Below are 25704 nucleotides of genomic sequence, written 5' to 3'. Positions count from 1 at the left end.
GGCGTCGGGCTGGCCCGTCCGGCTCACCGGGCCCTGGCACAGTCGCGGAGCCCCGCGCGGGTCCGGGGGCGAGTCGGCCTCGGTCCGAAGTCTTTTTGGCGGTTTCTGCGCCGAAGGAGCTTCTGAGCACGTCCCCCGGGGGACTTTCTGCTCCGCGTAGAAATAAAACTTTCCTCAGAAACGGAGAGAGTTTTCTTCACGTTAGTCTGGGATACTGTATGTTTTTAAAAGCTCCTTCATTTGAGGAGTATCTTTCTGAAATATTTGAGCTCTTTCTAAAAAATAGAAATGTGTACAAGTGGAAAAACAAGCCAGCCAGTTAATGAACTTGGTTTGAGAACAAATAACCGTTCGGTTATTTTCAGGCCGACTTTTTTGTTTTCACGTTTTGTAGTTTGCACTGTTTTAAGGAAGTAAAACGGACTTAGTGTTTTAAAGTCCGAGAGGAGTGGAGAGGAATCGACATGAGCGGTAGGATGTCGTGCATTAAAACATTTTGCTTTCAAAGTTAGTTTACTAGTTTGTGACAGAAGGTTGCAATGGAGCGATGAGTCGTACAACCCCAGTATTTCAGTTGTAACTGAAAAGTTGGAATTGCAACCTGATGGGAACCGGAACCCCGTGTCTTCGCTGATCCGGGGTCAGCGTTGGCATAGTGACGGTTCTTCGGTCCCCTGGCGAGGCTGCACCTGTCAGGAGCCCCTCCTGTGCGGTCCTCTGTGCACGAAGGCCCTCAGGTGCCCCGACCGGTGGGTCTCCGCACAGCTGTGCTCGCAGAACCTGAGGCCTGGCCTGCGTGCGGCGGGGACCCCCGAGTCCAGGCCCAGCTGCAGGAGCGTGTCTGAAGCAAGTGTGGGACCCCCAGAAACGGGTTTAATCCCAAGGTGGGAGCCGCCTGTGACTCTGAAATGCAGATAGCTGATATCGGAGATTTCGGCAGCCTTAAAGCTTAGGACTTCTGGGTCAATATCGAGGTTGCAAGCGAAGTTCTTTCAACTTAATTGTATTCCATCATAATATTAGGAGGTATATTGCAGTTTGACCTCTCCGATGTTCACCTTATGTAATAGCACATTTACCTAGAATCTATAATAGTAAATTCAAACTCTACTTGTGAAATTGTGGTTTCAGCTTTTCTGAGGACTTCACATTTTTAACTTTTTGTCTCTTTTTGAGTGTCTAAATTTTTTAGCCAAGGGAAATGTGCTTAAATGGATACTAAAATCCTTAAAGTGCTCAGAAGCAAGTAAAATATAAATGATACTCGAATGCTTATTGAATATGAAATGTTTCACTTGGGAGACTTACTGTTATGTGTAAGTTTTTGGAGAATGGATTTAGACTGTTCTCCGTCTCCTACCTGGTTGCTTTTCTTTATAGAGCTCTTCAATTGAATGCTTATTTTGTAAGAACTGAAAAGGAGAATATTCCCCGTTTTTTGCTATTTGTTAAAGAATCTGAGTAAATTCCTAACAGGTGGAGCTTTTTTTTTTCTTTTTTTTTTTTTTTTTTTTTTGCGGTCCCCGGGCCTCTCACCGCTGTGGCCTCTCCCATTGCGGAGCACAGGCTCCGGACGCGCAGGCTCAGCGGCCATGGCTCACGGGCCCAGCCGCTCCGCGGCATGTGGGATCCTCCCGGACCGGGGCACGAACCCGTGTCCCCTGCATCGGCAGGCGGACTCTCAACCACTGCGGTACCAGGGAAGCCCAGGTGGAGCCTTTTAACACTTTATAATCATATCAACTAACTTTTACTGGGCACTTAATTGTTCACTAGGCCTTGCTCTAAGGGCTTCCCATGTATTAACTCATTTAATCCCTACATTAGCCAAGTATTGGAAGCAGTATTAGGGTCCCAGTTTTACAGATAAGGAGCTGATCACAGAGGATAACCACTCAGCCCGTGAAGGGCAGTGCCCAGTAAGATTCCAGGCAGTCCAGCTTTGGCATGCTTGACCAACATACTACCTCTGTATTCTTAGAACCGTGGTACTTAACAAAATTGTATTGCCTTAGGAAGCTACATTACCTTGATTTTATTTTTTAATCTCTTTTTTTAAGTCTTAACTAATATGCGATTAAATTAATTTCCTGACACTTGATAACATCATTCATTGCCTTAATGAAACGGTCTAACTTAACAGCCCTTCATATTGTCACGTAGTGGAAAATGTCCCTTAAAATTTTTTTTAAGCCTCTCCTTTTTGGGAGGTATTGTGTGGTTTTATATAGATTGATGACTCTTATTAGGGTATATTTTTGCTAAATTTTTGCAATGTAAGAAAAAAAATTAACAGGATTGATCATCTGTTTTTAGTCCTTTTGTGTCCCCTCTTCACAGGGATATAAGTACCTAAATTAGCCAGTTAGAATAGTCCAATAAACCAGCTATAAGTTGAGTTAAACACTACATGATCCGTACATTTTTATCCTAGCTAGGGTAGGAGGATTTGCTTTAATTTCAGAGTATTGCAGCGATTTTATGTGTTTCTCTGAAGCAGGAGGCATTTTAACCTCTTGGTAAGAAAGCAAAAGTAGATTTAGACTTACAAGTTTATTGAAAATTTTCTTACTTTGATTTGTATTGAAGATTAGTTTTTAGTTTTTCCCAGGTCTTGCCCATTCCAAATTCTTGTCCCTTGTTAATTATAGTAGGAAGTTAACATTTGTATATTCCTTAGAAAGCCTTTAAGTTGAGCCTTTTAGCAAGTCTGGGAGGATACATAATTAATCTTTCCTTATTTATTTATCTTGTTATTTTTTGAATCTTTAAAATGTTTAGGATGATAATGAAGATAATTCAAATGATGGGACCCAGCCATCCAAAAGGAGGCGAATGGGCTCAGGAGATAGCTCCAGGAGCTGTGACACTTCCAGTCAGGATCTTGGGTACTGTCATTTTATTGCTTGATAATGTTTTTTGTGGTACGTGTCTTTTCTCTGTGTTAGCTCCCTGCTCCCCATCCCCCAGCCATGGCAAAGGCAATTATTAAAGATTATAGAATGTTTTTATTGTGTTTTACAACGTGACAGCAAAGTTACTTTTTGCTACTTAGTGCAATTCAAAAAAAAATTTTTTTATTGTGGTAAAATACACTTAAATTCGCCATTTTAACTATTTTTAAGTGTATAATTCAGTGGCATAAATTACATTCACAGTGTTGTGTAACCATCACCACCATCCATTTCCAAAACTTTTACATAATAAAATTCCCATTTCGCATATCCCCAACCCCTGGCGGCCACCATTCTACTTTCTGTCATTATGAATTTGCCTATTCTAGGTACCTCATGTAAATGGAATCATACAGTGTTTGTCTTTTTGTGTCTGGCTTAATTTGGTTAGCATAATTTCTTCAAAGTTCACTCATGTTGTACTAGAGTGATTCTAGCACATGCTTGTGCTAGAATTTCCTTCCTCTTTAAGGCTGAATTATACTCCATTGCTATAATTATACTCTATGTTATGTTTATCTCTTTATCTGTTGATGGACACTGGGTTGTTTCCACATTTTGGCTGGTGTGCATAATGCTGCCTTGAACATTGATGTATAAATATATTTGTTCAGACTTCTTTGGGTATATACCTAGGAATGGAACAGGTGGGTCACATGGCAATTCTATGTCTAACTTTTTGAGGAGCTGCCAAACTTTTCCACAGTGGATGCACCATTTTATATTCCCACCAGCAATGTACAAAGTTTCTGACTTCTGCACATCCTTATCAGCTTGTTGTATTCCTTTTTTTTTTTTTTTTTTTTTTTGATAACAGCCATTCTGAAAGGTGTGAAGTGGAATCTTGCTGTGATTTTGATTTGAATTTCCATAATGACCAGTCAAATTGAGCGTCTTTTCATGTGCTTATTGGCCATTTGTATATCTTTGGAGAAATGTCTGTTCAAGTTTTCTGTCCATTTTTAAATTGTTTTTTTTTGTTGTTGTTTAGACCTTCTTATCAGACGTATGATTCGCAGATACTTTCTCCCATTCTGTGGGTTGACTTTTCACTCTGTTGATAGTGTCTTGATACACAGAATCTTTAATTTTGCTCAAGTCCAAATTATTTACTCTTTCTTTTGTTGCTCATGCTATGAATCCACTGCTCAGATTTAGCAGTGCATTCATATCTAGAATCCATTGCTAAATCTGAGATCATGAAGATTTACCTCTATGTTTTCTTCAAGAGTTTTCTAGTTTTAGTTCTTACATTTAGGTCGTCGATCCATTTTTTAATTAATTTTTCTGTGTGATATGAGGTAAAGGTTCAATCTCACACTTTTGCATTTGGTTGTCCAAATTCCCAGCACCACTTTTCAGAAAACTGTTCTTTTGCCTGTTACTTTTAATTGGATAGATGCATAAAATGGTGTTATATTCTGCCTGTATTATCCACTGATGAAATTTAGAGGTTGAATTGGTCCAGGTCCAGACATCTGTAGTCTTTACTATTCAGGATTGGGGATTGATCTGCAGTGCGCTGGGTATGTGGAGTCTATGTGCTTTATAGTTCAGTTTATTGAGAAATTAGAGTTCTGCATTCTCTGCTATTTGTGACTCACTGAACAGAAGATGGGAAACAGAAGTTGATTACCTTATCCTTTGGGTGCATGAAATAGTGGCTATGGGTGCTAAGCCCGTGAGAAGGAATTCAGAACTGGTATCACTACCCCGATTTGCAAAAGCTAAGAAACGTTGCCTTTGTTCCTGACAGTTGTGAGACTGTTCTTTGTGATATGTGGAAAATGTTATGTCCAGTGTACTTTTTTTAAAAAAAATTCATTTATTTTTGGCTCCGTTGGGTCTTTATTGCTGTGCGTGGGCTTCCTCTAGTTGCAGTGAGTGGGGGCTACTCTTTGTTGCGGTGCGCGGGCTTCTCATTGCGGTGGCTTCTCTTGTTGCAGAGCATGGGCTCTAGGCATGCGGGCTTCAGTAGTTGCAGCACTTGGGCTCAGTAGTTATGGCTCGTGGGCTCTAGAGCGCAGGCTCAGTAGTTGTGGCTCATGGGCTTAGTTGTTCCACGGCATGTGGGAAGAGATCTTCCCAGGCCAGGGATCAGAACCTGTGTCCCCTGAATTGGCAGGCGGATTCTTATCCACTGCGCCACCAGGGAAGCCCTCCAGTGTACTTTTTTGCTTTGGTATTCCAGATGGTTGTTTCTTTAATCTCTACCTCTTTTGTAATTTCATTGATGCACATGAAATCATAAGAACTTCTTTGTATTACAAAGTCATAGAAGACTGAGAATTTAAATAATTAAAATAGTTTTTCCAAATCCTTAAAATATATTCTCAAAAATGTTTAAAAATGAATATCCTTTAAAACAAAAATGATTAAAATTTTATAAAAGCTACATTTAAGGCATAATATATATTTCTGTCCTTAGCTTTAGCTACTATCCCGCAGAAAATTTGATAGAGTACAAATGGCCACCTGATGAAACAGGAGAATACTATATGCTTCAAGAACAAGTCAGTGAATATTTGGGTGTGACCTCCTTTAAACGGAAATATCCAGGTATTAAGTCTTAGTTTATATAACAGATTAAATCTAACTTTTAACTAATAGTAATTCTTTTTGATAGGTTGTCAACTTCTGAATATTTGAGTACAGATTATTTATAACATGTTTTATATTCTTCTGCTTGCTGATTTTTATTTGCAGCTTTCATTCATTCAGCATCTCTCTCTTATGTCTTGTAAACTGATTTACAAGCAAAATGAGGAAGATGAATTTCCTGGAAAAACTTTAGGGAGAAGTCATTTTGTAGCCACATGAATGAACTAAGGGTTTTGTTTCTTGACTGTTGCTTCTTGGCCTTAGGGATGGAGGTAGCTCCATCAGCTGTATCTGAACTTGGAGAGGCTGTGTTTCATCAGCTATAGTTTAATAGTTATTTGTCTTACCTTCTGGCATTGGATTACTGTTCTCAGTTTTATTTCAACTTTCATTTTTTTAATTTGTAAGCTTTTTGTGTAGTCTTTTAATAATATTTGGAATATGTAACGGAATACTTTTTTAAATCCATGAAGATTTTAACTTTAAACATTTTTTAAAGTTTTTTAAGCTTTTAAAAGTTTTACAAATGCAAAAGACTATTTTTGATAGTCTTTTATTCTTTTTTTTTTTTTGGAGATTTAGAGCGACGAGATTTGTCTCATAAGGAGAAACTGTACCTGAGAGAGCTGAATGTCATTACAGAAACACAGTGCACTCTAGGTAATGAACATTAATGAGGCGATACCGGATGAGTATTTATTCTCTTTCCCAAAATATTTTACAGAATTAATAAATAGATTGAATTATTTAAGTGCTAAACTGTTAACTTCATTTTTGATTATTGTTAAAATACAAAAGAGAATGATGTTTTATAACAATATCATTTTCTAATAACTTTAACAGAAGTGTCAAAGTGTGTGTATGTTTTGTGTGCAAAATCTGTACAGTACTTTTTAAAAGTATTGGTCCTTGTCTCTTAAAAGGCAAATTTTGCTCAATTTTTAGTTATGTATAGTTATCTCCCTGCTTTATTTGTAATTTTCCCTTCATAAATATATTAAGGCAATTTTTAAATGTAAAACCATGGGAGTTCATCTCAGCAGTTGGTATAATCTGATACCATGAGTTTCAAAAATTGCCTGTGTGACTTATGTGTGTGTGCTGATGCTTTTGGTGAAATTTGAATTGACTCTAATATTGCTAGTATATCGAATTTGAAGACTAAGAACTGAAGTATATTGAAAAAGTCTTTTTCTCATCTAGTATCCCATGTTGATTGCCAGTGGTTAGTGTGCATCATTATTTAGCAGTTGTTTCTAGTAAAGGGATATATGTTTATATCTAGTATGTAGAATCTTAAAAAAGTTTTGGTTAAAAAATTGATTTGCCTTTGCAACTTTGGTAATCTATTTCTTTTTAATTGTTTGACTTTATTATGAATATTATCTTTTATTATTTTTGAATGTATTAAACTATTTTGCTTTGACTATTGGAAAACTTCTTAAATGTAGAGTAGTTTGAAGGAAAAGCAAATTTTGAAAAGTGGTATGTTCACTTAGCCTTGAAAAAGCTTCTTTACCTTCTCTTTGGTCTGAAATAGGCTTAACAGCATTGCGCAGTGATGAAGTAATTGATTTAATGATAAAAGAATATCCAGCCAAACATGCTGAATATTCTGTCATTCTTCAGGAAAAAGAGCGCCAGCGAATTACAGATCACTATAAAGAGTATTCTGTAAGTATCTGGGTAACCACCATCTTGGTTTGGGGGAACGACGTTTTATAAAGTTAGATGTGACTTCCAACTGTAATATTTTTATTTCAGCAAATGCAACAACAGAATACTCAGAAAGTTGAAGCCAGCAAAGTGCCTGAGTACATTAAGAAAGCTGCCAAAAAAGCAGCTGAATTTAACAGCAACTTAAACCGGGAACGTATGGAAGAAAGAAGAGCTTATTTTGACTTACAGACACATGTAGGATCTCTTACATTTATTAATCCCTGAACCTCGCTAATTGCTTGTTATCGTAGGCTACTGAACACCTTTACCGTAATGTTTTGTACCAGCAGTATGTCCTTTTCTTCCCCAGAACCGAAGCTGTCGTTTTTAATGTGCCTGATACTGTTTGCTTCACTTCTCTGCGTGTGTGTGATATGTCTCTTGCTTTTTGGTTGGCATGCTACTGAAGGAGTCTAGTAGCTCCATGGCATCCTTGTGTGTCCCAGGGGCAGGTATAAGAGATTTCCATAGTAGTTCACATACTTCTCACCCTTACCACATGAGGTTAAAACTTACTATTTCCGTTTCATAGATGAGGACGTTGAGCTCCAGAGGTTTTATAAGTAGCCCTTAAGTGGTGAGCAGACACACTGTCTTTCCTCAGAAATGATGGCCACGGTAAACAGCCAGACGAACTCACTAGAACTAGGAATACCAACCCCCTTAGGTCATAGCTCCTAATGTCTCTTATATTTTTAGCTTCTGGGGGGAGAAACACGGTAGAGAGCAAGAGGGGGCTGTTTTCCTAAAGACTTGATTCTTTGCATGGAGTCGGGTTTGTCTTTCTCTTTGTGTTAAACCAGGTTATCCAGGTGCCTCAAGGGAAGTACAAAGTGTTGCCGACAGAGAGAACCAAGGTCAGTTCTTACCCGGTGGCCCTCATCCCTGGACAGTTCCAGGAATATTACAAAAGGTACTTAGTGTTTTTTTTGTTTTTTGTTTTTTTACCATTAACATCAGTGTTGGTGAGGGACTTCAAAGCCTTGTGTTTGTCTTCTAGAAGTTTTTAGCTCTATAAGCATCACCATAAGATGTATAAGATTTGTGTCACTCTTTTCTATCTTCTGTGGTGAAGAATGCTCTTTACAGAACTTGAACATCTGCTGACAAAGCCTGGGGTGCCATCTCACTGCCCACCTGTTTGTGTTTCTGTTGACAGGTGCCAGGGGTTCTCCAGACCTCCATCCTTAAAGTATGGTCCATGGCCCAGCATCGCTGGTGTCATGTGGAAGCTTATTGGAAATGCAGACTCTCAAGCACGCCCCCAGACCTTCTGCCTGGGCGTCTGCATTTTCACAGATGCAGAGGGCGTGAAGGAAGGCACAGAGTGGCTGTGGGGAGGCATGGCCACCTGGGAGCTCCTGCTACCCTGGCCTGGCCACTGCTTCTGTTCCTGTAGCAAGAATGCTGCTTGTCTCTCCTTTCCAACCTGGATATAACTGAAAACAGGCCCCACAGCGTCACTTGTGTCAAAATCTGAGCTTTTACTTCATAAAAAACCTTATGCTTTCTAGGATAGAGAATATTCTTTAGACAGTATTATTTATTTATTTATTTTTATTATTATTTTTTTTGCGTTACGTGGGCCTCTCACTGTTGTGGCCTCTCCCGTCGCGGAGCACAGGCTCCTGGAGCAGCTAAGCCCATGCGCCACAACTACTGAGCCTGCACTGTAGAGCCCAAGAACCACAACTACTGAGCCTGCGTGCTACAACTACTGAGCCCGCGTGCTACAACTATTGAAGCCCATGTGCCTAGAGCCCATGCTCCATGACAAGAGAAGCCACAGCAATGAGAAGCCCCCGCACCTCAACGAAGAATAGCCCCCGCTCGCCACAACTAGAGATAGCCCATGTGCAGCAACGAAGACCCGACACAGCCAAAATAAATAAATAAATAAAATTAAAAAAATAAAATAGACTATACAATCACACTATTTGAAAGTCAAACTTAAATCATGGGTCAGCAAATTTTCATTTTCTCACTTTGGGCAAAGCACATTATTGAGTGATAGGCCTGTGTCCCAACCCCTGTGCTTTTTGGTGTGACATCTTAGGTGAGTGGGATCCTGATCCAGTGTCCTCTCCCTACTGAGGTTCCGAGATCATAGCCGCCTGGTGCGATCCTGTGGGAACGGCTCGGACGTCATCTGCGGGCCGTGTGCTGACTGACCTGGGGAAGGGGTTGCCGATCCCTAGTTTCAGATAAAAGAGATGATTACATTTGTTAGAATACATGCTTCACAAATTGGTTTAAAATAATTTGTTGCTGGAAATTTTGTTTCTTAAATAGTATCTTGTACCGTGCACCACTGTGACTTACCTGTGTTAATTTATTTGATGCTCACGTTCACTCTGTGAGGTGGACTTGTTACCATACCTGCTTTACAGGTGAAGCAGCAGCAGCGCACAGGCAGTAAGGACTCAGGAAAGTGGGAGGGTGGAGGTGCTCAGGCAGGATTCTGTATTGCCACAGTTTCGTCCCTGTCTGCTGACGTTTTTTGCAGGGGGAGGGTGTTGAGGGTAAAGGAGAGAGACATAATCTTTTGATAACAAGAATCAAATATATATTTTATACTCTTAGACTGGTGAAAAAATGTTTAGGCTTTTTTTATTCCTTGTCCCTGTTTGAGTACCAAAATGAAAAAATTATTTATTGCTTCTAATCATTTTTCAAAAGTATTTGTGGTTAATATTAAGGCTATTATCGTAGTTCAAAATTAGTCCATATATATTTAACAATAAAGGAAAACTGGGGACTTCCCTGGCAGTCCAGTGGTTAAGACTCCGAGCTCCCACTGCAGGGGGCACGGGCACGGGCACGGGATGGAACCAGTTCTATCCCTGGTTGGGGAACTAAGATCCCGCAAGCCATGCGGCACACCAAAAAAAAAAAAAAGGAAAACTGAAAATCCTCTCTCTGAACTATAGGTACTCACCAGATGAACTGCGGTATTTGCCATTAAACACAGCGCTTTATGAGCCCCCCCTGGATCCTGAGCTCCCTGCTCTCGATAGCGATGGTGATTCAGATGATGCCGAAGATGGTCGAGGTGATGAGAAACGGAAAAATAAAGGCACTTCGGTGAGGACGTTTATCTTCAGTAGGAGGTGTCTCCTTTTCCTTTGAATTTTTGCTGATAGCTTTCCTGGAGTGTTAAATTGAACTTGTATCACTACCCTCTTTTTGAAAAAGGACAGTTGCATATAAGTTCCAAAAGCATCCATCAGGAAAAGTTATTGCTTGTGTTGATATGGACTATCTGTGTGTGGCCTTTGGTAAGTTTTATCCTTAAAGTTGCCCCTTTGTGGTTTTCACGAGCAGGTTAGGCAGGGTACTAGACATTGGTTTACAATCTTATGCTTAACCATGTTGGGTTAGGGGGAGCACATTAACTTGTGTTCCTGTTGCTTAATTAATAGTCTTCGGCCTCTTCTAGGATAACGTTAAGGTTACCAACATGTGCTGTTAGTTAGGTTTTCCTGCATGACTTTTTTTTTTGTAGCAAAATGCAATTGCGGGACAGTTGGGAAGTTGGTGTGCTCTGTGGAACTGAAGGAGAACAAAGAAGACAGTAGTCAGGGGTTTGATTTTTATTTAGCATGGCATATTAAGCAGCTGGCCGTTTTATATCTTTCTAGCCAACCTGAACGTGGGGTTGTGTTAGCATTAATGGGCACTACACTTTGTCACTAACAGCTTCTAAAACATATTTAGTAATACATGTCACATTAAAGTAAGATGCTCTTCAGATACTAAAGTGACGACACTGCTTTTCTTCCGTCACGTTGGTACAGGGGTGCTGTGTTGTGACGAGGGTGTGATGAAGTTGACACTCTCCTACACTGCTAGTGGGAGTGTCGGTTAATACAGCTTTTTGGGAAAGTGTTTTCACAGTCTGTACCAAGATTTTTAACTTCCATGGAATTTGACTTGGCAAATACACTAATAGAATTTATCCGAAGAACCTGATCAGATGGTAACAAAATTTAATTAGGAAAAAATGTCCATTGGAGTGTTATTTTCTATAGCAGAAATTAGAAATATCATGTCCACAGTGGGTTATATATTACATTTACGTGGTAGAGATGCAGCTCAAAGAATATTTAATGATGTGATGAAATGCACATAACACTTAAAAATATTAAAACGCAGATGCACACACACATACAATGTAATTCAGCTTCGTGTTTGTGTTTTAAAAAATGAGGGCACACATGTAGGTAGGTTGTGTATGTGTTAGTGTGTGAACCTGGGTATCTGTACAAACACGTAACTAGAAAAGAGATACATCACGTTCCCAGGCGTTGTCTCAGGATGTTTACCAGGGTGGTTATGGATAACCTGATCTTTTCTTTTATAATCTTCATAATTTATATGAACGTAACATTTTTATTCTAATTAGAAAATTTTAAATTAAAAAATGAAGAATTAAGTGATTATTGAACTCCTAAACTTTGAACATGTACAATATGTCTGATACTGTTGTAAATACTTGACGATATTGGCCCTCTGCCTTGTTTAACATTAGGAAGTTACAGGTGTGGGCTTGAAGAACTTCTTTAATAACCTTTATTACTCAGTAAAAATACCCACACTTGCTTAAAGTAGTTTCTTTATTGAAGAATATTTTTGTGTGAAACAAATATGCTCCCTTGTGACGTGGTAAAATGGTGTGGAAGCTGTGTCGTGTAATAATAGCTGAAGTAGATGATTCTGTTACCGTTGACTTAGGTCAGAAAACAAAGTCGATTAAGGTACTTGCTGATATAAATGGAACTAGCTATAATGTATTTATAAGATGGATAAATGATTCTTACCATGACTTCTTTCAGTCTCACACTGGAAAATGTTTTCTTAGATTAGAATTATCTTTTTATTTTTGAATTGATGGAACTTTAAAACTTCTCTTGGATATATTCTGTAGTTTTCGAATCTGCATGAGTTCCAAGGAACCTCTGTTTGTGCCTTTGGCTTGCAGGACAGCTCCTCTGGCAACGTGTCTGAGGGAGAAGGCCTTCCTGAAGGCCAGGAGGAGCCTCTGCAGGGAAGACAGAGGTCCAGGGACAAGGCTGCTCCTCCACGAAAAGATGCTTCCAAACGTTCTGTACTGTCCAAGTCAGTTCCTGGGTACAAGGTAGAAGAAAAAAGCCCCTGACTCAGCTTCCTTCCTGACCAGCCTCTCTCCCTGAAATATTTTAACTTTGAATCTCAAAGTTGTGGAGCTCCTGCCTGCTGCACTTCACTAGCTGTTCTTCTGTGGTGTGTGCCCTCTGTCAGCCTCCCTTCCTTTTTGCTTTATTTTCCTGGTGGCTTTTCTATCACTTTGGCTATGGTTTAGCTTCTGTTTTCTGTATATGTACAATTGATAAGAGAATCTTTTTTTGTCCTTTTAAATAATAACCAGGCAAGTATGGGTTTTTAAGGAGTGGATCTGATAGGCAGAACTTTATACTTGTTTCCTCAGAGTAAAACGCATCATGGTCTGACGCTGAAAGCGCCCTGGTATTGGTGAAGCTGGGCCCGCTGAGCCATGCAGTGGGGAGGGAGCCCCTTAGGCCAGGCTGCATTTCTGCAGTGCCTTTCACTAAGAGCCATCTGGGTTCAGTCTAGGAACTCTTGGGTCCACTCACTGGCCACGTTGAGCTAACCCTCTGGTGGAGAAAGTAAAACTGGTCTACTACACCATTGTGGTGGCTTTCAGCCGAACCTTGGCAGGTAGCCTGTGCAGTTCTGTGACAAGGATTTACACATTATCTGGCAGGTGATTTGGCTTAGATGCACTTGTTAACTTTTTCATCCGGTTATTCTCAGAGTCAGGTAGCGTGCTGTCAGCAGTAGGGTTACTTTTATCATTTCCTCCTGCCGTCTGCCCCTTCCCCCGCAGAGGGCCGGGCGAGAGAGGAGTAGCCTTATTCGTGTATTTAACTATCATGGAAGGAGTAGAAATAGCTGCAGGTTTCGTGTCTTGAACCGCGACAGGAAAATACACAGCTTCCTGGTATGTGTCAGTATGTAAATGCTTGTTATGTGCTTATGAAGGTGTCTTGAAGGAGCATTTTAGAGTAAGTTGATCAGAAAGTTTTGCTGAGCGGAGTTGCTGAACACTTGTGTTTGTCAGGTCAGGGTTGTGGTGTGTAATCCAGAAGCACGGGTTCAAGTGGGCGCTGGCCAGTGTCCCTTCAGCCTAAGCAGAGCCCTTCTAACAGTCCATTGCCTTTCTTTTCCTGAAGTAAAAAAGCAACTTAACAAATTAGCATATTCCATATTTAATTAGAAAATGCCTTTACGTCATCAGCTTTCAAGTATATATTTTTTCAGCCCAGCTTCATTCAGCAAGGACGGCGGCACTAGGCTGCAGCCATGTGATTTTTGTCCTTGTTTTACATACATAGATTATCTAATTTTTTTAAACTGAAGATTTAAATTAATGCTTAATAATTGAAAGCAAATGAACTCCAGAGATTAAATTTTGGAAAGTTAGCCTGCTGTGTGTGCTAATCAGTGTGCTTCTGGTCCTAGAAGAGCTCGGAATGGGAGTTGCAGCTCAAAGCACACTGTCAGTGTTACATAGACCTTTCAGAAAGTAAGCCTGGATTAATCATGGGTTAAAAAAGAAAAAATACTGAAACAGATGTTTAGAGGCTGAAAATGAGAACTATTCAATGCTATCATTGATTTAAGGTAGAAGAAATCAATTGATTAACCTAAATTGGTAGTACTCAAGGGGGTCTGATACGCAGAATATGCACATTTTATAATCTGTGAATTTTTTTTTTTTTTTGCGGTACGCGGGCCCCTCACTGCCGCGGCCTCCCCCGCTGCGGAGCACAGGCTCCGGACGCGCAGGCCCAGCGGCCATGGCCCATGGGCCCAGCCGCTCCGTGGCACGTGGGATCCTCCCGGACCGGGGCACGAACCCGCGTCCCCCGCATCGGCAGGCGGACTCTCAACCACTGCGCCACCAGGGAAGCCCTGTGAATATTTTTAGTACCTAAAAATGTTTCAGTTATTTCAAAGTTTGGAACAACCAGTATCTAGACAATACATTAATGCGAACATGTTTATTAAAAGTTAACCTCTCTATGAAAAGTATTAATAAGCCAAGATGTGCCTAAATATTAGGGTACTTTAAGCTGAAGGTCATATATATAAATATGTTTTAAAATATGGGAGTTAATAAGAAAAATTATAATGTATTTGATGTCTTGGTTAATAAGATTCACTAGTGCTTGCCCTTAAGTTTGTAGGACAGTATTGTTTAGGTTACATTAACCTGAAATTGAAGCATAATTATTAGGATTCAGGCCTATGTTAAAAGTATATAATTAAAATGTATACTATATTAATGCTAACATGAAAGCCTCACTATCTTTGGTTGTTTTTCAAGCAGGAAAATAAATGTATTGTGAGCCTTTTATTTGAGATGCTGAGAACTCTTAGGGAGATTATTTTAATTTTCTTGTCAGTAGTGAAATTTTGATGTTGTGCTGTTACGAAGTAGGACTGTCTCCATCAGACATGTATGGAGGGTTCCGTTCATTAACCTTCAGAGAGTTCCATACGCTGTTCCTTTCCTCCATCACCACTGCAAAGCCCGAGAGATGAGCTTCCCAATCAGCGATTGGTACCCGACGTGTACAGTCCTCGATGTGAGCAGTGTGGCTTCTGAGAGAGCTCAAGAGTGCTTGAGGGAACAAAGTATTTTTTCATATTGAGCTGTGGCATCATCATAGAAAATGCTGCAAAGCTCTGTCTTTCTCTCTGTCTCTCTCCCTCCCTCTCCACCCGTCTCTCCCTCTTTTCATCAAGATGAAGACTATTGGGTAAGAAAAATTTTAAGTGGTTTAACAAAACATTATGATTTTAAGCTTAGAAGTAAACCTAGAATTTTCTTGGTATCCCTTTTATCATAGGTGTTCAATGTATATTTTAATGATTGTAGAACTTGAACTGCTCTAGAATGTGAATGACTAGCTTTGTGTTTTATTCCTTTTGATTTCTTGTAAAGGATCTCCTATGAGGAGTTCTTGATTTAGATTTTAATACTGTGTGGTTACTTCCTTGACTTTACTGAAAAATATTAAAGTACTTAGGATGCCAGTATCTAACTTGAACTATAAGTATTAAATAAGTGTATCTTTTACATTTAGTGCAGGTACCATAACCAAAAGATATTTCTTTTTTTGGTGGATTGAGAGGTAGCTTTCTGCTGTATATTATGGCAGTTACAGATTTGATCATAACTGAACCAGAATTTGGATCATAGAAGTGCACTTCCTAGCTATTTTTTATTTAGGTATAAGAAAACACAATGAGAACCTTTTATGCTTAGAATGTAGCAGTAACAACAGAGGGTAACTACACTGCAAGACTTAAGAGGTTTGAGCATGTGACACTATCCTTTTGTTGGGGAGCAGGGTATAAAGATATACAGGAGATGTAGAATAGTCAACAGTAAAGTTTTATATGTATGTTTTAACTTCCATGATATTTATTATTTTGTAGAGACATTTGTGATTGTTTAGAGTTATTATATTTATGTATAAGGTTGACTTTTTTTTTAAATAAATAAGCCAAAAATTATTTTTGAATGCCTCTGTCATCTTTTGTAGAGAAAGATAATTTAAAAAATTAAAAAAACCCTAAAGAATTAAGAACAAATTAGGCTGTGCAGGTTTTGAAGGTGGCAGTGAGACATTTCAAAGCTGGAATAATACAGTATGCAAAGTTGGAATTTTGTTTAGGCTCCTCTTTTGTTCAGTAACTTAGGAAAGGGAAACATAAGATGCATTTGGCTGGGTTGTATGAAACAGAAATGCAATATTTCTATTTAAAATGCCTTTTCTCCCAGTTTTTATATAAATGAATGAATGAATGAGTGAATGAGTGAGTGAACATGCCCCCGGCCCCCATTTCCTGCCTGGCCCCGGCTTGCTCTCCTTTCCTACCACTGCCCCATGTTCATGTGGAGCCAGTGAATATCATGTTGCTACGGTCAAGGCTGTCCCCTTTCCCCTCCCAATTTCAGGCGTAGTGAACCTTCTTTGTTCTTTTCCATGTGTTGCCAAATGTTTTCTTAAAGCCCAGATGCCTTCATTGGATAGTGCCTATTTTTAATCTGAAAAATGAATGGTACTTAAAACATAGGGTGTCTGCATAGTTTTAAGTGATAATTTCATATTTTGCCTGTCTGAGAACTACTTTTCTCTTTCATGTTTTGTATGTCATAGTGAATGCTTTTTCTCTTAAATATAGGCTCTTTTATTAATGTATTAGATATGCAAAGGGAATAATCACACAACTCGGATTCCCACAAACCTTTTTTGCGCATGACTGTATGCTGAGACATCTTGCAATTCAAAATGTTAAAACATTGATTTTGTAACTTAGATTTTATAGATCTAGTTTCGCAACTTTGGAGAATATCAGGTTTTTTAAACAAAATGAGCATATAAGCTGCTTACAATGGAGTCTTCTCTTTGGGAACAAGCCTAAAACTTTCGTGTAATGGTCACTCAGTACTTGGATTTTTCTCTTTCAGTTAATAGTGCAGTTTGACAATGTATTAGTCTCCCCTTCCAGTTCATTATATAGATCTTACTGGGCATATAGGGAGTGTAGAATGCTATATCTAATCCTAACATGAGATCATGCCATTGACAAAATTTAAAAATGAAATCTAAGGCTTTTAGTCGGTAGGCTGTTGTATGTTGAAGGCAGATTCATGTCAGGTTATGTCCTTCAAAAAGGTCCTCATTAGCAAGTTAACCAGAGTAAAGATAAGGCAATACAGTGATGATTCCTTTTGAACCCATAGTAAGTTCTTCTGGCATGAATTTATAGCCCTCTTCTACCCTTCCAGCCAAAGGTCATTCCAAATGCTCTATGTGGAATTTGTCTGAAGGGTAAGGAGTCCAACAAGAAAGGGAAGGCTGAATCACTTATACACTGCTCCCAGTGTGATAACAGTGGTAAGTATTGACATGTCTTCACATTTTAACCACCCTATTTGTTGCTTCGAAAACTAGGATTCTTAGTTGTCAGCTAGACTTGAACCAAAGAATCATCAAATATATAAAGTCCGTGTATTTTTTTCGACTTTGTGTTTTCATTCCTCTTTGGCAGTTAAACATTGTAGCCATTCTTGAGACGTCCAAGCAAACTAGCATTTTATGATGCCATATTAAGTTAAAAATTCTTGTGTGAAATACAACTAATACTGGTTTTGGTTTAGGCCATCCTTCTTGCCTGGATATGACCATGGAGCTTGTTTCTATGATTAAGACCTACCCATGGCAGTGTATGGAGTGTAAGACTTGCATTATATGTGGACAACCCCACCATGAAGAAGAAATGATGTTCTGTGATGTGTGTGACAGAGGTTATCATACTTTTTGTGTGGGCCTTGGTGCTATTCCATCAGGTAAAGATTAAAAAAGAAGGAATGTTATCTTTGAGTGAAGGGACTCTTCCAGCATTTTTTTTTTTTTTTTTTTTTTTTTTGAGGCTGCATAAACACCATAGTCACATGAAGGGCCTGGAGATCTTTTTATTCACAAGAAGTGACCAAAGCTGTGATCACGTCCACCTGTTTTTCATCCTTAGACAAGCTGACTAAAGGACAAGTGAGATATCAGACTGCCTATAAATTTTGGAAGCAGAGCTCAGTGTATGTAGATTGAGCTAGTGTTCTACTGAAATAGCTAAAGGAGTAGCATCAATTTGTTTCAAAGCCTTGATTTTATAAGTCACTTAGAAACTTAACAAAACGACTGCTATGCCTTTATACATATTAAACCAGAGTTTTGTAAACTGAGGCGGCATAACAATTCCAGATAACTTCAGAATGAACGCAGAATCAAAGAATAAATCACAGTAATCGGACTAAAACATTACACGCATAATTGTGTAACTTTAGAACTTATTTGCGTGGGTGACACTGTCTCATACTTTATAAAACATGTGCCTAGGTTTCCTGGGACTTGTTGAGATGCAAGCAACTTAATTATTCAGAGTTGTTCAGTGATTGAGACCAAGTATGTTGTAGAGCTCATCATAATGCCGTCAGATACTTGACACACTTTACAGTGCTGTGTGAGCACAGCACACCAGCACTTGAGAGGATGCCAGGAGCGCACAGCTGCCGCTGAGCAGCACAGAAGACTGAAAATAAACGAAAGTCAATAACAGGTTTTATATTGGGATTTGTATGCTTGAACTCTTAGAGTATGATAGTGTTTGAATTTCAGAAAGGATTTTAACTGTTTAAAGGTCCCTACCATTATTTAGTTCCTCCCATGGCCCCTTCCCTCCCCCCGTGCATTTCACAGGGCATTGATGACACTGATTACCTTAAGGGAAGTTTGCATTTTTCTCCTTAAATTAAGGAACTCATTAGTGCCCGTCCCACCAGAAATCCAGTGAGGATTATCAATAGCCATTGCTAAGGAAGGAGAGCTAACGGGGTTTAAAATTCAGTCCTAAAAAGTTAAATTTCATCCTGTATTAACTAACAATTTTTCTCCTAGGTTGCTGGATTTGTGACTGTTGTCAGCAAGCCCCCCCAACACCCAGGAAAGTGGGCAGAAGGGGGAAAAGCAGCAAAGAGGGATAGTTTTTGACCCCAATACTGTAATGTGCATTTAAATGAAGTATTTGGTGCCATTTTACAACATTCTCATTTTTATGCCAATAAAAGATTTCTGAAACTATGTGCTTAAAATCTGCAAGTTCATTCATTTTGTTATAAGCTACTCTTACCCTTGAAACCAATTTCAGGTAGAAGAATAGTTCCATCTTCCAAAAGGTCTTTATCTAGTATTCTGTCTCTTTCCAGAAATTCAGTGGTAATATCATGCAGCTTAATTTGAAATACTTTATTATTCCGTTAGCCTAAAAGTTACTATTATTTTCATGAAATTTTCCTAATTATATCCTTTCTTGTCTACCATGGCTAGCATAGCAAAGTTATTTAATAACGGAAGACTTTTAATAGGAGCCCAAAATGATAAAATTACAAATGACCTGATGGGATTTGGTGCAGCTGGGTTTAGAACTGTCTAACTGGGACCTGCCTACCAGGAAATCCCATTTGGACAGGAGGTGCTGTCCCTGCTTGGGGTGTAGGCATGGGACTTTAGTCCATGCTCAGGCAAGTGTGGAGAAATCATTACATTTCAGACTTGCCTCTTCAACGCTGACACTTTGTAACTTCATAAGTCACTGCAATCATCTTAGTCACCTGACAAACTAATCAAAACGGGGTTTAAACATTTTATTATGCACATTTCTTTTACAGGAATTTTGATGTTTAGAAAGAAAATAAATATCGTGCTTGATGCTTTTCATACTTCTGGGGTGACTGAGGTAACAAAACTGTATGGCTTTATTTTCCCATCCCCCAGCTAGGAAAGGTAACCAGAATTCCAACCAGGTACAAGTAGCTAGGTTCACAGCGAACTGCACTCAGCTTCACAGGTTAAGGGTATTATACTCCACAGTATGTTCAAAGAATCAGAAAAGAATTTCAAGTACCAATTTCAAAATACTAATTAATATCGTCCAAAGAACAGATTCCTCTTCTTGAGATGCATCTTCTGGAGCATAAGCCTGCTTCCGACTCGTATCTGTACCGTCTGAATAAGCAGTCTCACCAAACGGGTGCTGTTCAATCGTTGTATCATAATACACTTTCATTTCAAATTCACTCTCGTGGTGAGATGGATGTCCGTAAATCCCTATTCCCACGGGGCGCTGGAAGTGCGCTGGTATGAAAACCACGTCCTGGCCACAAGTGACAGACTGTAACTCGTAGTCATCAAAGCTCGGGTGCAGGGTGCTATCGGATACATACAGGTCTGCATCACCTTTCAAACTCTGCATCTTAAGAACTATCTTTCCCTCATGATTTAACCTCAAATAGCTGTAATTCCCAGCTCCTATCTGACCCTGAACAACGTGCAGAAGAATCCATTCTTCTGGAACTTCCTCCTCGTCAGAGGCGTTCAACGAGGAGACAGCCTGAGATGCCAAAAGCAGCAGCAGAGCGCCCTTCCACGGAGCTGCCATGACTGGGGCGCCTAGTGCGGTGCCTTCCTCATCTGTGACTTGTCCTGCAGACACACGACAGCGGGAAGACAAGCTGAGCGCATCCGGAGCCGCAGACTGCGGGCGGGTCCCGGCCACCTCGGCGGCCCGCCCCGCGCTGCCCCCGCCCCGTCCCCGGCCCGGGGAGGGGACCCGCGGAGAGGAGGACGCGCGCGAAGGCGGGGCGGGAGGGGCAGAGAAGGGGAGTGGGCCGGGGACCCACCGGGCGCGGGGTCGGGCGGAAGGCGGCTCGGGGCCCAGGGCTCCGCCGGGGTGGACGCGGGCGGCAGGTCCGGTATCCGCCCCTGGACTCACCACCGCTACCCGCAGGCGCCGCGCCGGGAGCATGAGGGCTAGGGGGGCCAAGCCGGAGGAGCCGGAAGTGAGGCGCGCCCGGAAATAAGGCGTCCGGAGGTGGCACGGCGCTCGGAAGTGAGGAAAACCGGTAGTTGGCCGGCGCCCGGAAGTGAGGCAAGTCCGGAAATGGGGGTAGTGCGTAGACCCCGGGTTCTCGCGAGGATGGAGAGGTGATGAGGGCGCCGAGCTGCGGGGGCTCGTAACCAGGGCGACGGGGGCGGGGCGCTGGCCCTACGCCGCAGGGTGCTCGCCTGGATTGCGCGTCCACTTGGTGAGTTCAGCGTCAGGTCCCAGAGGGTAACCAGGTGAGAAACAGGTTCGCCCGAGGGACCGTTGTCCGGGCGCCTGTTACCTGTTCTCTCTTTCTCTTAACTGTGTTACTTCTCGAAATGCTCCTAAGAGAGGCTTCAGACTGAAGCTGTATTTATATTCAGGATTTATTTTGTTAATTTGGAATATGGTGTTAATGGACGCCTGTTGGCCATTGGAAAAGAGTCTCCCAAGAAAGATTATGTGCATTTTAGTATCACACTTTCGTGTTGATTCCAATTCCTGTGTTTCATTTTAGAACTTAATGAATCACTTTTGTGGAAACAGGTGGAGTGTAAATATTAAAAACGGGCAGTGACCCTTGTGCTCCTTTCTACAGAACCTGAACTCTGCTAAGTAGCTACAAGATGTGGGTTGGTCCTGTTGCTAAGGAGATTGTCATGTGTTGGGTGAAAGAATATGTCTGTTGCCACATTGAATAGTTACATTTGCTGTCACCTTTGGGCATGTAAAAGAGACATGACAGACTTAAGGCTGATTATTTTGGGGGCGTTGATTTGCCTGAAGTTAGGAGAAATTGTATGCAGGTGGGTAGTTACTGGTTTGGGTTGATGATGAGATGGCACTAGTGGACCTCAACACTTCCTCCTGCAAGAAGTACCTGGTTACCTGTGACACCCGCTGAACCGGGGCTGTTCCAAGTTTAACATTTTCCTGTCAAGAAAGCATATCAGACTGGAATACAAGGGAGTGTGTAGGTTATAGAGATACATGTGGATATGTTTTAAATCATTGGAAAAGATTTACTTTAAAACTTTAGCATCATTACTGCTATTGGTAGTCAATGATTTGTGCTTGCCTAACGAGTCATGGTGGTGTGGACTGAAAAAAATGCACAACGTAAAAGCTGAGAGTTATGTTTTACTCGGTGGACATTCTGAGGACTTCAAGCTCAGGAGACAGGACTCTCAGATAGCTCTGAGGGACGGCTGCGAAGAGGCAAAGGGGAAGCCAGGATATGTAGGAAGTTTTGTAACAAAGACCAGGTAGTCGGAACATCAAAAGATTACTGTTAATTAAAGAAAACCAGGTATCTCAAGTTAAGGAATTTAGTGCTTTTCTATGTATGGGAATATGCAAGAGTCTGGGCTCACGGAAATCATTCCTTTGATATGCACTTCAGCTACCTGGGGCCAGTGTCCTGTGTTTTCTCATCCTGAGTCCCCTCAGGGTGCACCGTTGGGATGCTGTAATGTGATGGTTTGATGGCTGCAACATCCTGTGTTTACTGATATGGCAGACAACTTTCTTCATTCACGTGGCACAGAAGTACAAAATTTGTGTTTCAAGAACCACAGGTTTGTAAAATCAGGCTTTACTCAGCCTGACCAACAGAAAGAGTATATCAGTTTTTTTTAAATTAAAGCAGCTAAATATAAAGAGTAGTAATACCTTTTAAAGTGTTTAATGACTTAGGAAAGGACTTAAAGTCACGGGAATGCCTGAGTATAATTTGGTAGTGTTCCCATACCTCCGTGATCAGCCATTGCTCCATTTTTATACTAGTTCTGTCCCCAGAGGAGCTAGAATTAGAATCTGTCTCTGGTTCTGGCGAATGTGGAGAACTTTATATTTTCTTTTGCTACAAAGTAAGCCATTAAGGGTACTTTAATTATGGTGCCTGTGGGCACTCAACCTGCTGTCTGACTACCATACTGTGTTTTCCTAACTCAAGAATAAATTGGCACATCTCTGGCTGGCTTAGCTGCTAAAAGAGAAAGATTATGATCTTTTTTACTCAAAAGGGAGTAGTTTTCTCTTTCTAAAAAATACACATATACACATTTATACAAAGGAAAAAAAAAACAGAAGGAGATGCGCAAGGTTTTAACAGTGGTGCCCCTTGTTTTTTTTTCTAGTCTGGATTTTCTAATTGTGTGCAATTTACATGCTCTGCTGTATCAGTGAAAGGGTCTTGAATATACAGCCTCTAGCTGTCTGGGATTTACTGACTTAACTTTAAAACAATGGTCTCTCTAGCAGCCACTGTCTCCAGATTTTCCTAAGGTGCTTCTGTAGCCTGAGATACACGAGAACCTTATTAGAAACTAACTGTAGTGTGTCCTCTCAGACTTGTTCCTGTGATGCGCATACTGGACTCTTACATTGATTTTCCCCCCCGGGGAAGACACAGCAAGGAGGGGAGGTAGGGAGGGAAAGGCCAACTCTATTATTTTTGCATTGTTTAAATATTTTGCATTGTATTGCTTTTGTACATGAAAAAGGTTAAAAGATTTCTATCGGTGTGGGTAGACTAGTGCAGAAGCAAAGGACCCTGACAGATAATAGCATGCTTCCTGCCCGCAGGGTCCTTGTGGCTGTTCAGGCCGGATGCCACTCCTCAGCATCTCTCCACCTGGTGGTTCCCTCCTCAGTAGGCCCTCCAAGGCCTCTCCATCTAGCCAGGGGGTGGGGGGAGGGAAGAGAGTCAGGTGGGAGGGTTTTCTGGGTTGGGCTTGTAAGTGGCCTACATTGCTTATCCCACATACTCCCTGCTCCTGCTGCCTTGGCCAGAACTCAAGCACGTGGTGGCACTTAGCTCCAAGGAAGCTGGGTCTTGTACTTTCCAGAAAGGAAGGGAATGGCTTGGGGAACAGGGGCAGCCTCCGTTATCTGACTAAAGCCAGAAGTCCGCTTCGGCTCTGAGCCCACAAGCAGAACCCACCTCCCTGGGGCACAACCTGGGCAGGGCATCCAGCGGGACACAGAGGATTCCCAGCATGCACTGCTCTCCCCGTCAGGCCCGGACGTGGTTTCTCATGGTCCAGTGACCCATGAACTGCTCCCCCTCCAGAGACCCTCCCCTTCCTAAGGGAGACAGGTCCATAGCAGTGCTGAAATCAGGTGGAGTGGGTGTTGGAGGAGTTTCCCAAGTGGACCCTGACTCTGCTGCCTGGGGACCGGACGGCTGTTTTCTGAAGCCTTTGGTCCTCCCCACAGACCTTCCCCTCCATGGCCTCGTGTAAAGTGGTCTGTGAGGAGGGGGCTGCCATGGTCCCCCTCCTGCAGCCGTGAAGACGGGGGCCCGGAGACGCTCAGTCCTAAGCAGTCAGCCGTCGTGCCTGCTGTGCCCTTCCTCTGGCCTCCTGGCTCTCCCAGGAGCACGTGGGCTCCTGGCTGTGTTCGTCCTGTCAGCTCCGCCTGCCAGCCGGCAGCTCTACCTCAGTCCCGCCGGGTGTGCTGTTCAAGCCCGACTTATTCTTTTCTTTGTGCCTACTTGCTCTCTTGTCTCTCTTGAAACTGAATGGCTGAGACCTGGAGGTTATGTGGAACTAAAGGCTTGAGTGAGAAGGTAACCATCCTTGACCAGACCTTCCCGGGAAGGCTGAGTCTAGATGGTCCCTGGTCTCTTTGGAGCTTTGGGGGGCAACCCATTCCAGTTTGCCTCCCTGAAGCCCCCAGGCTCCTGGATACTTTCTGTTTCCACTCGTTTTTGCTTGCTTGAGCCAACTTTAAGTGTGGGCTACCAATGCTGGTTCTTTCCCATCATTTCCTTGAGGGCTACAGGATCAGAGAGAGGGGTCTGCCTTCCAGGTCATTACAAAGTGGAGTTTAACCAGATGCTCCGTCACCGTGGACCACCTGCATACCGGGTTCTGGGTGCGTCTGGACAGAGGCTTTTGCACATAATCTCACGTTTCAGTGCCTGACACACTAGAAGTTTGTTTCCTGCTTTTCACCACACTCCAGCCCAGTGCTGCTGGTCAGGTGAACCCTACTGGGCAGCAGCTCAGGTGGCCAGGTGCTTTCCACTAAGCGCCCTCTCTCTTGGTGTTCCGGTGGCCGGGGGCTCGTGCCGGTGGGGCCAAGCCTGTGCGTAGGGCTGCATCCTCTCCCTGCATCCAGCTGGGTTGTGCGACTTCCAGAGAGGCCGGGGAATGTGCTTTGGCTGTAGGGAGAAAGTGGACAGGGTGTTTTGGTGAAAAACTAGCAGGAGAAGATGGCGTACTAGGAGGCCGTGCAATTCGCGTCTCTGCACAGCCAGGGCACCTACCAGGCACCGGTGGGGGACCACGGACACCAAAGGGGATAGGAGGAACCCCGAGTGACTGGTTGTTTCAATTATAGTTTTATTTTTCCTAATATATTTTTTATCTTTCTAATTTTATTTTGTTTTCTATTCTTTGATATTGTACTGCTCCCTTCCTTCCTTCCTTCCTTCCCTCCTTCCTTCCTTCCTTCCTTCCTTCCTTCTTTCTTTCTTTCTTTCTTTTTCTTTCTTTCTCGCTCTCTCCCTCGCACCCTCTCTCTCTCTCTCTCTCTCTCTTTCTTACTCTCCACAAAGCTTGTGGGATCTCGGTTCCCAGGCCGGAGGTCGGGCCTGAGTGCCTGTGGTGGGAGCTCCAAGTCCAAACTGCTGGACTGACGAGAACCTCAGACCCCAGGAAATATTAATTGATGTGAGGCCTCCCAGAGGTCCTCATCTCAGCACCAAGACCTGGCTCTATCCAACTGCCTGCAAACTCCAGTGCTGGATGTCTCAGGCCAAACAACCAGTAAGACAGGAATACAGCTCCACCCATCAGAAAAAAAATGAAACGACAAAAAAATATGTTACAGACGAAGGAGCAAGGTAAAAACCTATAAGACCAAATAAATGAAGACAAAATAGGTAATCTACCTGGAAAAGAATTCAGAGTAATGATAGTAAAGA

At 41.8% G+C, this 25704-nt stretch overlaps 2 protein-coding genes across 3 annotated transcripts in view; one reads left to right on the top strand and one right to left on the bottom strand.

The window, feature by feature from the left end:
* PHF10 (PHD finger protein 10) overlaps positions 1-18985 on the top strand; it is a 43934-nt gene extending 24949 nt beyond the window's left edge. The window contains exons 3-13 of one of the 2 annotated variants that reach the window (XM_007445922.1): positions 2782-2888; positions 5383-5513; positions 6132-6215; positions 7096-7229; positions 7320-7469; positions 8078-8187; positions 10205-10358; positions 12256-12411; positions 17140-17248; positions 17512-17700; positions 18806-18985. In XM_007445922.1, the coding sequence (XP_007445984.1) occupies positions 2782-2888; positions 5383-5513; positions 6132-6215; positions 7096-7229; positions 7320-7469; positions 8078-8187; positions 10205-10358; positions 12256-12411; positions 17140-17248; positions 17512-17700; positions 18806-18891 (1410 nt within the window). In that variant the 3' untranslated portion in view covers positions 18892-18985. Of the gene's footprint in view, positions 1-2781; positions 2889-5382; positions 5514-6131; positions 6216-7095; positions 7230-7319; positions 7470-8077; positions 8188-10204; positions 10359-12255; positions 12412-17139; positions 17249-17511; positions 17701-18805 lie in introns of those variants that run through there. The other variant, XM_007445923.1, reaches the window with a different exon arrangement.
* Positions 18986-19790: 805 nt separating this feature from the next.
* On the bottom strand, positions 19791-20345 carry CUNH6orf120 (chromosome unknown C6orf120 homolog). The gene has a single exon (XM_007445921.1). The coding sequence runs from the start codon at positions 20343-20345 to the stop codon at positions 19791-19793; it is 555 nt and encodes a 184-aa protein (XP_007445983.1).
* Positions 20346-25704: the final 5359 nt, after the last annotated feature.

The sequence above is a fragment of the Lipotes vexillifer genome, unplaced genomic scaffold, assembly GCF_000442215.2.
Source record: "Lipotes vexillifer unplaced genomic scaffold, Lipotes_vexillifer_v1.1 scaffold459, whole genome shotgun sequence".
NCBI lineage: Eukaryota > Metazoa > Chordata > Mammalia > Artiodactyla > Lipotidae > Lipotes > Lipotes vexillifer.
Note: the sequence above shows the minus strand (reverse complement) of the source record. Positions and strands in the feature narration are given on the sequence as shown.

Excerpts from the sequence above, each read along its gene's own strand:
- CUNH6orf120 (XM_007445921.1), bottom strand. The coding sequence starts at position 20,345 with ATGGCAGCTCCGTGGAAGGGCGCTCTGCTGCTGCTTTTGGCATCTCAG.